The sequence below is a fragment of the Scatophagus argus genome, chromosome 20, assembly GCF_020382885.2.
Source record: "Scatophagus argus isolate fScaArg1 chromosome 20, fScaArg1.pri, whole genome shotgun sequence".
Classification (NCBI taxonomy): Eukaryota; Metazoa; Chordata; class Actinopteri; family Scatophagidae; genus Scatophagus; species Scatophagus argus.
Window position 1 is genome coordinate 20,154,019 of NC_058512.1, and position 15,894 is coordinate 20,169,912.

At 40.5% G+C, this 15,894-nt stretch overlaps 1 protein-coding gene across 1 annotated transcript; it reads left to right on the top strand.

Annotated features, from left to right (window-relative positions):
- The first annotated feature begins 3,896 nt into the window (after positions 1-3,896).
- On the top strand, positions 3,897-15,862 carry reep5 (receptor accessory protein 5). The gene is made up of 5 exons (XM_046375178.1): positions 3,897-4,092; positions 4,332-4,425; positions 6,704-6,842; positions 9,692-9,860; positions 15,558-15,862. Exons 1-5 carry the CDS (start codon positions 3,975-3,977, stop codon positions 15,605-15,607), a joined length of 570 nt encoding a protein of 189 aa, XP_046231134.1. The 5' UTR covers positions 3,897-3,974; the 3' UTR covers positions 15,608-15,862.
- The last annotated feature ends 32 nt before the right edge of the window (positions 15,863-15,894 follow it).

The following is a 15,894-nucleotide window of genomic DNA, read 5'->3' on the forward strand; positions in this document are numbered from 1 at the left end:
TGTTACAGTGGTGGCAACAATATTTCCTTTCACCCTGTTTCCAGGATAAGACTTAAACTGGGTGACAGTCTTTGTGCCAGCCGCACCAGATACAGGATCTTGGATGTCACCGAACAGAGGATCAGAAAGAATTTTAACATGACGCTCCACAAATACAACCAAGTCAGTAAAGTGAGCTCTCTGCTGTGTCTGTTCCATGATTCAATGAGCGATGGATCTCCATTGCTCCCTCAACTTGTATGGCAGCTTTGCAAGAATGGCTCTCATATTTGCAGGCATATCCAACTCTTGCATATACTCCAATTCCTCCATTACATTACAACAGCCACGCAAAAACAAAGAATATGCTTGGAGTGCTTTAACATCTTCACCCTTTATGGACTGCCAGGCTAGAACCTTTTCCATATAAGCATTAGCAATTTTATATTGATTTCCAAAATGCTCCTGCAGCAGGTCCTTAGCCACTGCATAGCCGCGATCAGGAGCCAAGTGCTGGCAGCTACGTACCAGTTGTTGTGGCTGTCCTCTGGTAAATTGCTCCAGATAGAAAAGACAATCTGCTGCTTCTGCTTTATTCTCCACTCCTTGCTCGAATGCTTTTATGAATGCTCTGTACTGTAAAGGGTTCCCTTCAAATATAGGAATGTCTCTCGGCGGCAGAGATCTTGCAGTTTGCTGTTGCACCAAAGCAGCTGTTATTTCGTTTTGTCTGTGCATGATGGTAAGTATGTCCTCAGATGCAATTTGATTTATGCAAGGATGAGTGAATTGATGAGTGATTTGGGGTTGACGGATTTCCTTGTTTAATTGAGAAGTTGTCATTTGACCTTTAAGTTGGTGTGAATTTCCCATGCTTTTCTGGTGGTCATGCATATTGTAGTGATGTTCAGAATCCGTTTTAAAACTTGGGCCATGTTCCTTTGATCGCACATCCAGTGGTTTATTTGGATTTACTGAACACTGTTGTTGCATCGACTTCCACAATCCAGGCTGATATTCATTTGCCAAAGAATTTAACACAACCACAGACCCATTTTTCCCTTTTTTATTTTCCAGGTAAGAGCCCATTGCATTTTTGGATTGTTGCTTTCCCAACAAGTCCGACGGGAACCGGGTTTTTGACTAATATAGTGGCCCTTTGTCACTATCCGCGCACGCTGGTTGTTTAACTGGCTTGTACGCGTGCCAGTGTAGGTGCATGCAGGTGTAAATGGATAACACAGCCAATGTCCAAAACACTGCTGATTGTACTCCAGGTTTATTTAGTCTACATACAGTCAACTCAAAGGTATCACTTTAACCATAACATATTATTCTGACCTGAGAAGTTACACCATGGCACGGTCAAAAACCGTGTGGATTCCCCAGCGTGCACCACTACGCTGATTAACCCACCTCCCTATATAGACTCAAACCATGGCCTAAAATAGATACTGCCACCTACTGGCAGAAATGCATACAACCCTTGTGAACATAGAAAATAACCAATTTGGCTCCTACAATAACGTTGAGATCAGACATGGTCAAACTAAAAGAAATTTTGACATTTGATGAAAAACTGACCGCATACATGAAAGGAATATCTCCTGAGAGGATTAACAGCTGACCCTCTACACCCACATCCTTCGTTGCTTTGATGACATTGCAAAATGCAACTGCTGGCATAAAAAGCAACAAAACTATTAATCATTATTGTTATTATTACAAGTAATATATTCTAGCCAATACAAATCATGTCCAAATCACTTCGCCAATGTAAGACTACCCACTAAGCAAAGAAACAAGCAAAGTCAAAATGATCAAATTAACATCATTAAACCACCCAAAGCTATTCTCTTAACAACAATTCCTGTAAGTTGGCTGGCACTAACTGCAGCATGTTTCAGATTAGCGCATTTAATGCCAGTAGTTGTATTTTGCAATGTCATCAAAGCAAGGAAGGGTGTGGCTGCAGAGGGCTCGAGGTTAATGTCACATTGTTCGTGGCCTTATTTTATCCTGTTAGGAGATATTCCTCTCATGTGCACTATCAGTTCTTCATCAGATTTGACATTTCCTAATCTGACCATGACCCATGTCTAACATCAACAACCCTTAACCCAAAGGATTATATGAATGCGAGACAACACCATGTGGGAGAAGACTGGTTTCAGGGGAAAACGGTCCTGATGCTTACAAGACTGAGCAGCAGCTGCATCAAGCTAGGTGCAATTACTGCATATGTTTGAGACCACATTTACTTCCATTTACTTTCACAATAAATATGCATGCAAATTAAAGAAGTTAAAGGATTACATTTCATAAACTGTTTGATATTTGATCATAGTGACAGTGATTTAATTGGTTAATTACATCAAATAATCAGCAATCATCAGGACATTCCTCAAGCATCCTCTCATGCAGCTTTGCCACTGAAATGTTTAAACTCAGCATAGTCCACAATTGATTTTAGAAAATGTCAGTGACATGGTCGTACATTTTAGGATTTAGGGGAAACTGGGAACCCTGCCAAGAGAGAAACTGTATGTGTGGGGTAAATTTCATTATAATACTTGAGAAAAATGTGTCTCCGTGCTCTATCACAATTTGAGAGCATACATTTAGTTTTTTTACTTTTATATGAATGTTCTTTTAAAACAGCATTAAATGAATGAAATGCATGAAGATCTACCCTTTTGCATATGCTGTGGGCACCTTACGCCTTAGGTATTTTCATAAGCTGTTTTCTCATATGAACTTTCATATGGTAGTAGTTGCCCTATCACACATGTAACACTCAACAATGTCAGCAACTATGTCAGATGCGTTCTCACCTATTGGAAATACTCCATCTTCATTAGACGACGGGTGGCTCCTGGAGTGCATGCATACTTTATTCTATGATCACACTGTTTGTACTGCCGAGTTGGCTCTCATTGTACAAGTATATAGTGACAATAAAGGCATTCTATTCTATTCTATTCCATTCTATTCTAGGTGCAGGAGGCAATAGAGAAATGTCATCATCACATCCACTTGCTTGTTGTGAATTCTCCAAACTATTGTTTGCATGTTAGGTTGTTACCTGTTATGTAGCATGTGGACTCACATGTGGGCTCATTACACCAACTTTGCGCTAGGCAACTGGAAGAGTAAAATCTGTTTAATATCTAGGCCAACTGAATCAGACATTTGTTTTCTTACACAGAGCGAAAGGGACCATACATGTACAAATTACTTAATCAATACATGTATTATAACACATACTAGGTTATTAGGATGAACAGTAATAAACTGTTTATACCATATTTGAGTAAATATTATAACGTGTGATAGTGACATAACATCTCTCACATACTATTACATGGAGTTTCTGTAGGAGTACCAAAAATTAGCATCGACCCAGTTATCTCATGGACTACCAAGAATAGTGAAAGTCCAAGATGAACTGATGAACTTTCACTATTCTAGTATTGTTTTAAGAACAAAAATAGTCTTCCCCCTCGCAATTTATCTACAACTCTAATTAATAGGCTACTAACAACAAATATTACATTCCAGGCGTATGGGCTTCTGAAGGGCCTTCCATGTTAATTCCATTATTCCGCCAGCTACTTCCGCATGACTGCTCTGGGATTAACGTGAATATAAATTACAATCATCAGTCATAAGATATTAAAATATTATAAATCATGTATATCATTAATCCACACCCAGCTGATTTTGATGTGACTATTTCACATATAAACCCATTCAAGATAAGACATTACAAGGATAGTTGTCATAACGTGATGAACATTTGACAAAATGATAATCGCTAATATTTAAAGTGTTAAATAGACCTCCTTGTTTTATTTTGAAGATTGTTATCGGAAGCTGTAACTCGAATGCCGCCTGACGCATCGTTGACAGCGCTATATGTTTGCAGGCGTGTCGCAGTTTGATTCAGTGCAATTTCGTAATTCGTTAGCATCGCTGAAGAAGGAAGTGCAGTCATGGCGCAAGGGCTTAAAGAACGATTTGAAAAGTTTCTCCAAGAAAAAAATCTCATCACCGATATTCTGGCTAAAGTCGAGAAGAAAACTGGAGTAAGCAGGACGTACATCGCTCTCGGTGAGTGTTGATGGGGACGAAGATGGAAAAAAGACAAAGAAAACAGAACGAATACATCGGAAGCAGAAGAGATGCGGTATATCAAGGACGTAATCGGTGTATGGCACAGGCTGCAGCAAGAATTGAAATATTATAATAGTGTGGTAGCCATGTTCTTGTAATAAGATGTACACTGTACTGTAATATATTCAGTTCGTGGGAAAAAAAGCGTGACAAACGTTTGGTGTGATTTGTTCCAGCTGTCATCGCTGTCATCGCCGTTTACTTGGTCATTGGTTACGGAGCCTCCCTACTGTGTAACCTCATCGGCTTTCTTTATCCAGCTTACATATCGTAAGTGTATTATCTTAGAGCAGCGCTGTGAAGGAGGGGCCTGTCCCCACCCAAGCGCGCTCACGCGTGCGTGCACGCGCACACTCACACACACACACACACACACACACACACAGTTATCTGACGTAACTCATGACTTTAAGATATTGTTGACATTCTATTATCATAATTAAATTTATTGTGAAAGAACAATGGTCAGAGTCTCAACCAAAGAACGTGTTACTTTATCACCCCCGTGAGAGACAGACTTTCACATTTAAGGTTGATTTCCTGCGGTCCACTGAAAACACTGACTATAATGATGTATTGCTGCAATCGGTTTGTAATCGTAAGTCGTGTTCCGAGTAGTTTTCCGACTTCCGAAGCTGGAAGGGACAAACCGCCACCCGGAATTTCAACTCATCAACTCGGTCGTCCTCAGAGGACACCGAGTTCGCAAACCAAGATGGCTGCTCAGAGCATCGACTAAAAATAACATTTTAGGGCAACTTCAAATTTTCCTTCTTCATAATTATGTTGAGAGATCATGTATTTTCTGTTGTGAGTTATGCTGATCATACGATGGAATGTGATGTTTTTAGATTTTATTGTCCATCACACTAGCTCACATCAGATTATAAAAAACAATAAAAACATCATCTGAAAATACATGAACATATGTTTTTTATCTATGCAACATATATTTTTCAACATATGTGCACATATTCGAAATTGTCCTCCTACGTATATCTTTCAACTACAAGTACAAGTACATATATATCCATATATATATATATATATATATATGTAGTGTATATGTAAATATATGTACATATTTTTGAAAGACGTGTGTGGGGGCAATTTCGAATATGTGCGCATATGTTGGAAAATATACGTGGCATAGACAAAAAACTTGTATGTTCATGTATTTTCTCTCCATGATGCAACAACAGTGCCGCTCTGCAGTTGCATCATGTACATCTATCCATCCAGTCTGAAAAGCTGGAAGACCAAGTTTCCATTTTCAGGGGACTGAGTAAGATACAGACATTAGGTTGTTTGATTATTTAATCTTATTCCACTTCCTGTTACAGATATGAGATGTAGTTGAAAGCTCCCAAAAATGTAGTAATTGTACCTTTAAATCTGTTATGTTATTCATAGTGTTTTCAAGCTCTAGAATGAACACCCTTACTGAACAACATACTTCTGTTTTGTTGTATGGGGATGTTTATTAAAATGTTCTTTATCATACACTGGAGGGAACATATGACAACACTATGACCTTAGGTTGCATAAAATATTCTAAAGTCCACTTACTGTAATGAACTCATTTTGTTAGGCCGTGATGTAGCAAAATTCCAGCAAAAAGAAGAGCAAAAACTTTTATGAATGTAAACACTCACCAGTTGCATGGAGATACCAGGATCAGCCAAGGTCCTTGGCTTTGCTTCCACATTGGAAATGAGAAAAATCTCACCTCATCGTTCGTCTTTACCGAAGCGATCATGTGAACGATTGTGTCAGTTAACGACACAGCACGTTTGCACCATGTTTTAACTTGTTTAAACAAAACAACAGAACACAAGAGCAGTGTCACGCATGCAGCTGGCGTAAATACACTTTTCAGTTGCCCGTAAAGTCCACAATGCATTGCGGTTTTCCCACTCCGGTACGTCACACTTTCGAGCCTTCTTAGCCGGGTGTCTCTATTCGGCTTTATGAGTCAGTAGTTCGCTCGTCGAATCGAGTTGATGATAGATAATAGAGTGTGAGGCCGCTTTAAAAATTGCTGCGTGCAATGAAACAATCAAAAGCTATTGTCTTATACATTGAATTTTTTTCTGCAACCTGCAATCTGCATTGAATTAAAATAAGTGCAATCATAAATACATTTTGTTTGAACATATATACACATTACATCATTTACAAATAAAGTGAGATATAGACATTATGTTTGGCATATATGCACCTGACTGTGGCATATGTGTGGATATACATATAAGTCATATATGACACATATATTTCCTATATATCCACATACATGCAGTATGTATGTACTTTTTATTCTCTTTGTCCTGATATCAAACAGACAGGAATACCCTGGAAAGAAAAAGTAAGGAAACAAACAGTATAGAGATTTAAAATAGAAGGGAAAAGGAGAAAAAAGGAAAGGGATAAAATGTATGAAGGAATGTAAGATTAAAAGCAAAACAGAATCACCACATACTCGACTGAATGGTATTTTTAGGAATAATGTTAACATTATATCTCATATATTGTTCACCTCTCTTTATAGGATTAAGGCCATTGAAAGTGCCACCAAAGAGGATGATACTAAATGGCTGACCTACTGGGTGGTATATGGAGTGTTCAGTGTGGCCGAGTTTTTTGCAGACATTTTCCTCTCCTGGTTCCCATTCTACTATATTGGAAAGGTAAGCCAACTTGGATCTGTTAAGCATGTTTGATTGATTTTGTTGTTTGATGATGTGCTAATCATTCATAATATGCAGCTATGGACTCTTTCAGCTGCTCACCATGGTGATGTTTGCAGGTACAGCGGTGGTGGCCAGTAGCTCCCTCCCTATGGATAGATTATCAAATAGAGTGTAATTACCATTACTTTTGCTTCTTAGTTGGACACACAGTTGTTTAGAAAATTGCTTTATTGGACATCATGAACACCTTTTAAATTTTGGAATTTCCATGCCCTCTCTTTGCACCCTGCAGTAGTAATGGGAGAGTTTAGCCCTCAGTGCATTCTGGCAAAAAGATTTGATTTAATGTGAATACAGCCCAAATTATTCTTCATCCTATCTGTTGTTTGCCTCTCTGCTTAGCTTGTCTTAGTGTGTAGCCCCACCCTGACCCCTCTTGAACAGACTCAGACCTACAGATCATTATGATAGATGGAGAGTAGAGGAGAGAGACAGAGATAGCATATAAACTGGTTGCTACATTTTCCTAGAGCCCCAACCTTATTAAGATAAGATAAGATAAGACAATATAAGCCTTTTATTAGTCCTGCAGTAGAGAAATTGTCATTGTCACAGCAAGGACAGCAAAATAAAAGTGCAGATAGGCGGAGTAAAATTATACAAAAAATATGGGGATATTTGTAGATACATGATATTTATAGTATTTCAGTATTATTAGCAATAAAAAGTTATTGTATTGCACTAGGATATAGAGGATTATTGCACAATGATATGTTGAAATTCAGTTTTTTGTGGAGTACATAGGGACTCCTGGTAGCAGTGCTGGTTGTAAGGTTTCACAGGGGCAGGGACAAAAGTAACACTCCTTCACACAGCTGAAGTGAAGCAGCCTGCCAGTGAAGGAGCTGTCCAGTGCTGTCAGAGTCTCATGCAGGGGGTTAGAGTTGTTCTCCAGCAGAGAGGATAGCTTGACTACCATCCTTCTCTCTCCCACCACCTGCAGTGGGTTGAAGGGGTTCCCGAGAATGGAGCTGGCCTTCCTAATGATTTTGTCCAGTCTCTTCCTGTCTGCAGTAGAGATGCTGCTGCCCCAGCAGACTGCTCCATAGAATAGGGATATTGTGTTATTAGCTTTTGGCTACACAGTGACTGACGCCCAGAAATGTCCCAAGCAAAACAAAATACTAAGAAAATAAGAAAATATGGAAAGTGTCTGCAGATACAGAATCTGCCACACACTTCTAGTGGGTCATAAGTGATGTATGAGACCAAACCTTGTTGTTTTTTGTCTTTGTTTTTTTTTGTTTGTTGTTGTTTTTTTTTGTTAGGAAAATCGTGCATATTATGGATTTAATTTTGTGACCTCACACCTTCACAGATATGAGTAGAAAATTCACCAAATTCACCAAATTCACCATGGTCTGGGAAAAGATGGGCCTGAAGCATGCACAAGTACATGTAGTAGTAAACCTTAGAGGGCCCGTGGAATCATGGGTGTATTTATACATTTTGTTTTCTTATGATCATAGAACATCGCGATCTCAACATAACCAGATCTATCATAGATCTACAGCCTCCTGAGGTGAACACAGAGACTGGAAGGTGTCATGAAGAAAACTTTTGTCTGTATAAATTGTAAATTACTAATTTGTTTTCCCTAATTAACACTTTGTGTGCGTAAATGAACAGAACATACCATTTAACAATATTGTTTGCATTTTAATTTTTAAAAGACATCAATGTTAACACAACATTGTTCAGTGAGAAAAATCGAGACACTCACAAAAAAATGAAAATTTTGAAACAAAATTTGAAACAAAACTAAAGCTGCTCATTTATGACGTGACAGTCCAAAGAATCTGCTCCTGCACTCAGTGCTGTGTCCCAATTCTGGTATTCAAGTGCTGCTCGTGCCACCGTCACAGTGCACAAGTTCCCCTGAAGACTACAAGACTTAATTACTCACTGGGGCACACATGATTTTCCAGTCTTAGAATATAACTGTGTATTTACTCAAGTAAATTTGAATTTTACTTGTACTTTACTGGGGTATTTTCTTTTCAAGTCTTTCAAGTCTCTTCACTTTATACTTCTACTTCACTACATTTCAGAGGTAAATATTATATAGTACTTTTTACTTATTACATTTATTGGACAGCTTTAGCTACCAGTTGCTTTACAAATGAATATGTTTGTACAAAGCATACAAAGAACTTGTAAAATGGGTTGTTTTTTATAAATTAAACTAACCACGAGTTTATACAAGTGTAACCTAAATGCTTAGTTTATTATTAATTAGCAATTAGGCAACTATTTTTATAATTCTGTTGGTAATCTTTGATGTAAAAACATTTCTCATGGTTCCACTAACATTCATTTATCAAGTTAAGACTGTTGCTTTCAAAACAAGCATTACAAGGTTGTCACTTTGAGCTCTAGGTAACTGTGATGGCATTTCTCAGTATTTTCTGAATTAGCAGGTTAATCTATTATTAAAATAATTATTAGTTGCAGTCCTATACAGAATAGTTCAAAGTGACACCCACCTCAACCGATTACAACTTTTGCATTAATGTGTGTTATAATGATCTAATGATATCACATAAAATAGAAGACCAGTCATAGTTTGTACAGTGTGGTATTATTATTTTAACATTGGTACTTTCTCAGATGTAATTATGTTCACAACTTCACAAATTGATTTCTGTGCAAATCAATCAGCACAAACTTTGCTGTAGTTGAGGGCCTTATAAAGTGAAGTAACTGGACTAATTTAAAATTAGAATAATTAGTATAGTCTGGTTCCTTTTCTTGTTTGATGAGAGAGCTCTTGTCTTCTTCCCCAGTGTGCCTTCTTGGTGTGGTGTATGGCTCCGACTTCCTCCAATGGATCACTCCAAATTTATAACCGCATCATTCGACCATTTTTCCTCAAGAATGAAGCCAAGATTGATGACGTGGTGAAGAACCTCAAAGACAAGGCATCAGAAGCTGCTGACAAAATCAAAGATGAAGGTGAGTAAATCAACACGTTTATGTAGTGTTTATTGCACATGCAGCCCATACAGCATACTGTATTTCAAAGTAATGGAAATAAAACTCTGATAAGCCTTTGTGGGAACATGGTCCGTCCGGTGATGAAGAGCTCTGATGACTCCCAGTTTGTGTTCTTGTGGGTGGTGAGAGTCAAAGAGCAGGTACTGGTCCATGTGCATTGCTTTCTGGTACACCTCGATGTTAAGACTCCTGCCGTCCTCAATATGTGCCCCACAGTCCAAAAATGGCAGCCTGTTATCTTTGACATCCTCCCATGTGAACTTGATGTTGTTGTCAACAGAGCTGATATGTTTAGTGAAGGCTTCTACCTCATGGGATTTAATTTTGACCCAGGTGTTGTCCACATACTTGAACCAGTGACGTGCCAATGAAGGAATGCAAAGCTCCCTTCCAAACTTTTTGGAAAACACTGGAGAGCCTATGGCACAGCCATACTTCTGTCTGCAGAAGCTCCTGTTAAATTGGAAATACAAGGTGGTTAGACTGAGGTCGAGAAGTTTGCAGATCTGGTCTGGGGTAAAATTTGTTCTGGCATGTAGAGTATGGTCCTGTAGATGGCGCTCCCTGACAGTGATCACAGCTTCAGATGTGGGTATACATATAAAGAGTGAAGGGACGTTGAATGACACCATTGCATCTGGGGAGTGTATTTTGGGGAGACTATATATGCATGGTGTGGCCTATCCGGGGTACTGGCGGTTGATGATGTCCTTTTCCAGCTGATTCAAACTGTCTATGACTTTCTTCTTACAGCTGTTTGTGGGGTCTCGTCTCAGTGTCTCATAGGTGGTTTCATCACTGAGAAGCAAGGTCATTTTAGCCTGATAGACAGTGGATCTGTTATTGTTATTAGTCCCTTGGCTAGTATGTCTTTTTCCAGTCTGGTGAGAAGCCTGTCAGAAAGGTCCCTGACCCTTGTGTTCTGATTGTCCATTGAAGTGATGTTGTTCCTGTGTGGTTCAGTTGAAGCGGATGGTGAAGTCCTGTGATATGTTCTAGCCTGAAAAATCTGAAACTTGTGGGTCTGATTGTCAAGAAGCGTCGCTGACGCAGAGGGCTAAAAAAGGCTGGGAGGCAGGAATCCGAAATAGTAAAATCTTTAATTTAAACAAAAAAACAACTCTCAAACAAGCACACACTTACTGTGTCAAGGGATCCACAAAAACTGTTTGGGGAAACCAAGGAGCAACAAAAACACAAGTTAAGGAATCAGCCTGGGTGCAGGGCATGGGCATCATGCCTCAGGTGGTCTGCCCAAATGCTGGGCCTGGACCCAGCACGAGACTTCCGGTGATCTGCCTGAATGCAGGGCCTGGATGAATGGCTGATCCCTAAGCCGCCGCTGGGACCCTTGCAGGCTGAAGATTGGGCTCTGGGGCGATCTGACGAGACATGGCGACTTGACAAGACGTGGCATGGAGGCCTGACGTGGCGATCTGACGACATGTGGCATGGAGACCTGTCGTGGCGACCTGACGAGACGTATCTTGGAGGCCTGACATGGCGACCTGACAAGACATGGCATGGAGTCCTGGCGAGGCATGGCGTCCTGGTCTGCTGTGTCAAGGGCATGCTATGGCATGGAATCCTTCTGTGGCATGGAATCCTGCTGTGGAGGTCTGCTGTGGCGAGGGAACAGTGAGCTGTGGCTCAACAGCTGAGGCGTTGAGTGCAGGCCGACCCAGCCCTGGAACAGTGGGCTGCGGCCCGTCCACTGAGGTGTGGAGACCCGAGACGGCAATGGAGGGCAGTGGACCACGGGGGCGGATGGCCTGGCTCGTGGAGTCGGGACTGGAGTGCTGGTCCGCAGAGTCCGGACTGGAGCGCTGGTCTCGATGGCGACAGGCAGCCTGGTCTGCGGAGTCGGGACTGGAGTGCTGGTCTCCACGGCGGCAGATGGCCTGGTCCGCAGTTGTGGGGAGCCTGTCGCTGACTGCAGGCTAACCCTGGACCTCAAGCGGCTCGTGTGCACCTTTCAGTGGTGGCCCAAACTGGGAAGCCTGATTGCCAGCCTGGTGCCCCGAAATAGAGACTTTGTGGGGTTCACTTTTGGTCGAATTGTTCTGTCAAGAAGTGTGCAGAGGGCTGAACCCAATGCAGTGTCAAAAAGGCTGGGAGGCAGGAATCCGAAATAGTAATCTTTAATTTAAACAAAAAAAACTATCTAACAAGCACACACTTACTGTGGCAAAAATCTTGACAGGTGAAACAAGAATATCCTGGCTTGACAACATGAAACAGAAAACGATCCGCCAAAGAATGACAGGGAAGACGAGGACTAAATAGACAAGACAATAAGACACAGGTGCAACACATTAAAGGAGGAGAAAGCAGTCAGGATAACCAAAAGCAAAGCTACATGAAAAAGAGACACACAGGGGAAGTGACGCTTTCAAAATAAAACAGGACATGACAAAGACTTAGAGCCTAATACATGGAAACACATGACAAGACTAACATGAAACATGACATGACCATAAAAAAACAAAAGACAAAGCATAACTTAAACATAAGATGTGACACTGATGTTCTTTGCTTCTTTGATGTTGTGAAAACTGAGCCCTATTGATGAATCTTGTGACCTTCTCTATAACTAGGGTCGGTAAAAGCGCTGTGAGTTGGTGGAGGATGTGGTCCATTTTGTATTTAAGTGCATCGATGGTGAAATGAACCTGCCAGATCCTCAGCAGCTGGTTCTGTGCTTTGGCCAGCATCTGTTCGGCTCTCTGTCCTTTAAGGGTGGATCCAGTGAGTATTCAATTCAATTCAATTCAGTTTATTTATATAGCGCCAATTCACAACAAAAGTTATCTCATGACACTTTCCAATTTGAGCAGGTCTAGACCAAACTCTTTAATTAAATTGTAAAAAGAGAGAGCCCAACATTCCCAACATCCAAGTATATCTCAAGGAAATTCAATCGAATGCAACTGGACTTAGTTATTTGTCTTTGAAGACGTTTCACCGCTTGACTAGGCTGGGACTAGTCCCAGACTAGTCCCAGCCTAGTCAAGCGAGCATGAACTGATGAAGCCTCTTGGATGAGAGGTGAAACGTCTTCAAAGACAAATAACTAAGTCCAGTTGCATTCGATTGAATTTCCTTGAGATAACCATGACCTGGATGAATGAGAATATTCACAGGCCCAACATCCAAGTATGCTTTTGGGAATCAGTTTTGTTGTCTGCATTTCAAGTTGAAGCGGAGATGATTTCTGTAATCCGCTAGCTTCCTTGACATCCTCTCATATTCCCACACCAACTGAAGGGACTCCCTCTCAAAATGCAAGGCAATATGTCTGTGTTGATTCTCAGTGGCCCAGGTCATCTTGTGTAGAAGAGCTTAAGTGGTGACAACTGGACTTCAGTGTAAAGCATAGATGTTTCACCTCTCATCCAAAAGGATGCTTCAGTTCTAATTAACTGGTTGGAAGTCCCAGGTATTAAACCTGTTGTCTAGATGGTAGATCCACCCAGCCAATATGTGACTGCAAAGGAGTTGAATGGGTCGTTTTCCCCCACAGGCCATCAAGTGACTCCTTAGAGTCTCATGTGTCCAGGTGTGAGTGACTCACCTGCCAACCACAGCCATAGTGTGGCTCGTCAGACCACCCTTTCATCCTTTCATCATGTGACTTGGTTGAATGAATTCTACGGGACCATACCCTACACACATGAGCAAATTTTACCTCGGACCGGATTTTCCAACTTCTCGACCTCTGTCTGACCACCATGTTTTTCCAATTTAACATTTCTGCAGACAGAAACATGGTTGTGCCATGGGCTCTCCGATGTTTCCCATTGTGGCCAACCTCCACATGAAAGAAGTTGAGAAGAAAGCTTTGAACTTCTTCAAGGGCACAACACCTAGGCACTGGTTCCGGTATGTGGACAGCATCTGGGTCAAAATTAAATCCCATGAGGTAGAAGCCTTCACTGAACATATCAACAACATAAAGTTCACACGGGAGGATGTCACAGATAACAGGCTGCCATTTTTGGACTGTGGGGTACCTATTGAGGAGGACAGGAGTCTTAACATCATGGTGTACTGGAAACCAACACACATGGACCAGTACTTGCTCTTTGACTCTCACCATCCACAAGAACACAAACGGGGAGTCATCAGAGCTCTTCTCCACTGGGCGGACCATGTTCCCACAAAGGCAGAGGGCATAAAGAAGGAGCACACATACATCAAAACAGCACTTAGGACCTGTAGTTACCCCAAATAGGCCTTTATCAAATCTTCAAAAGGCCAAGGAAGTAACAGGACCGTGTCTGAACGACTACAGAGGATTTTCTCCAGATATGACATTCCAGTACACTTCAAACCCATCAACACCCTCAGACAAAACTCCTAAAGCCAAACTAAGCAACGTCGTATATGACAGGAATACATCCAAATTCCAATTAAATTAAATTACATCCACTTTTCTTCTCTTGCGTCTTTTTAGCCTTTACTTGTTTAATAAACATGTGCATGCATGTTAATAACAAGCTGCATTCTGCCCTCTGTACTGTGTACTGTATCCTGCTCGGAGGCACGGGAACCATATTTTCTAACAGAATACTTTTGTATCTGTATTTGTTGTGAATTCATTATTTAGTAGCCCAGAATGTGAATATGGTTTATTTTGGACACTGAAAATGATTAGGCTAAATGTTTAAGGGTAAATTTTAATTATTTATGCTTAGGAATTATCAGCCTCGCATCACATCTCAAATTATGTAAAAAGGCAGCCTGTCTGACCTTAACTGTACCATTAATAAAAGTTCATTGGAAATAATGTTCAAAAGAAATAATAATAATCTACCATGAATGGAAAAAACCTTTCTAATAAATTAACAAAGTTATTTGTGGTCCTTTTGTTGTCCCTACAATTATGCTGACATAGATTATTTTATGATGTATCAGATCAGTTCTGTCAGCTGCAGAATTAAATCTGTCCTTTCAAAATCTGTCACTGAGTGTCAGTTGATAAAATAAATTCCGTGAAGGCTGCTCTCATGTATCCTTGATCATGGCTCCTCAGAGTCCCAAAAGATTTGGGACAGCATTCAAGAGAGCCTATTGGAATGACTTCCGGGTTTAACTGTGGATCAAGGAATGAGGAAATATAAGGGAAGGGAACACTCGGAACGCTGTACTTACTGTTGTAGCCATGACAAAAGGCAGGCTTTTATTTTTACTTCTATCAGCCCTGTTTTATTAAGAAGTAACCCTGCTTTTTGGTGTGCTCCTAATTTGCTGTTGAAGCATATTCAGCAAATATTTCTTGCAAGTTTACCGTTTTTCTTGAAAATTCAGTTTGATGTCCATTCCGCAGCACTAATTCAGTTAGCAAAAAACAGTAATGCAATCCTCCTTATTTTTCAGCACAAATACTGTGGTTATTCACTAATTACTGGCAGTCATATCAGCTTTGCCTTTTTTGTGTTTACAGTGCTAAGCTAATGTAAGCTAATGTCTATGAACATTCCTGCACAGATGTTTCACAATAAAAAGTTTTCCAATGGCTCAGAGGGCATTCTCTCATTCTTGTGCCAGGCTTGTTATGTGAAACATCTGCAGGAAGTGCTCAGTTTCACTGACAGCTATCAGACTCTTGTTAACAAAACATTACATCTGATATTGCCTGTGATTTGTCCACAGCCAAGAGAGCCACAGCAAACATCATGTTCGAGGAAAAGAAGAGCTCCTAAGCCGGAGGCTGCCCAAAGTGTCGTCTCTGGAGTTGACTTAAACAAGAAATGTTGCCTTGCTTGTTTTTAAGATTTTGTGTTCAGTATGTAACCTTAATCTTCATCCAATCTGTATTAAATGTTACACATGGGTCACATGTACCAATTAAGCCATCCCCCCGGTCAGTTTACTTCTTTAACTTACGGAGACCTGGCAGATCACTGTCCTCTTGCCCTGATGTGCATTATGAACTAAATAAAAACAAACATGCTGAAGTAGTTCTCTGATTTAGATTTTTTCAACACTT

Coding starts and splice junctions, on each gene's coding strand:
- reep5 (XM_046375178.1), top strand. CDS start 3,975: ATGGCGCAAGGGCTTAAAGAACGATTTGAAAAGTTTCTCCAAGAAAAA. Junction 4,093..4,331: donor CAGGACGTACATCGCTCTCG/GTGAGTGTTGAT, acceptor GATTTGTTCCAG/CTGTCATCGCTGTCATCGCC. Junction 4,426..6,703: donor CTTTATCCAGCTTACATATC/GTAAGTGTATTA, acceptor CTCTCTTTATAG/GATTAAGGCCATTGAAAGTG.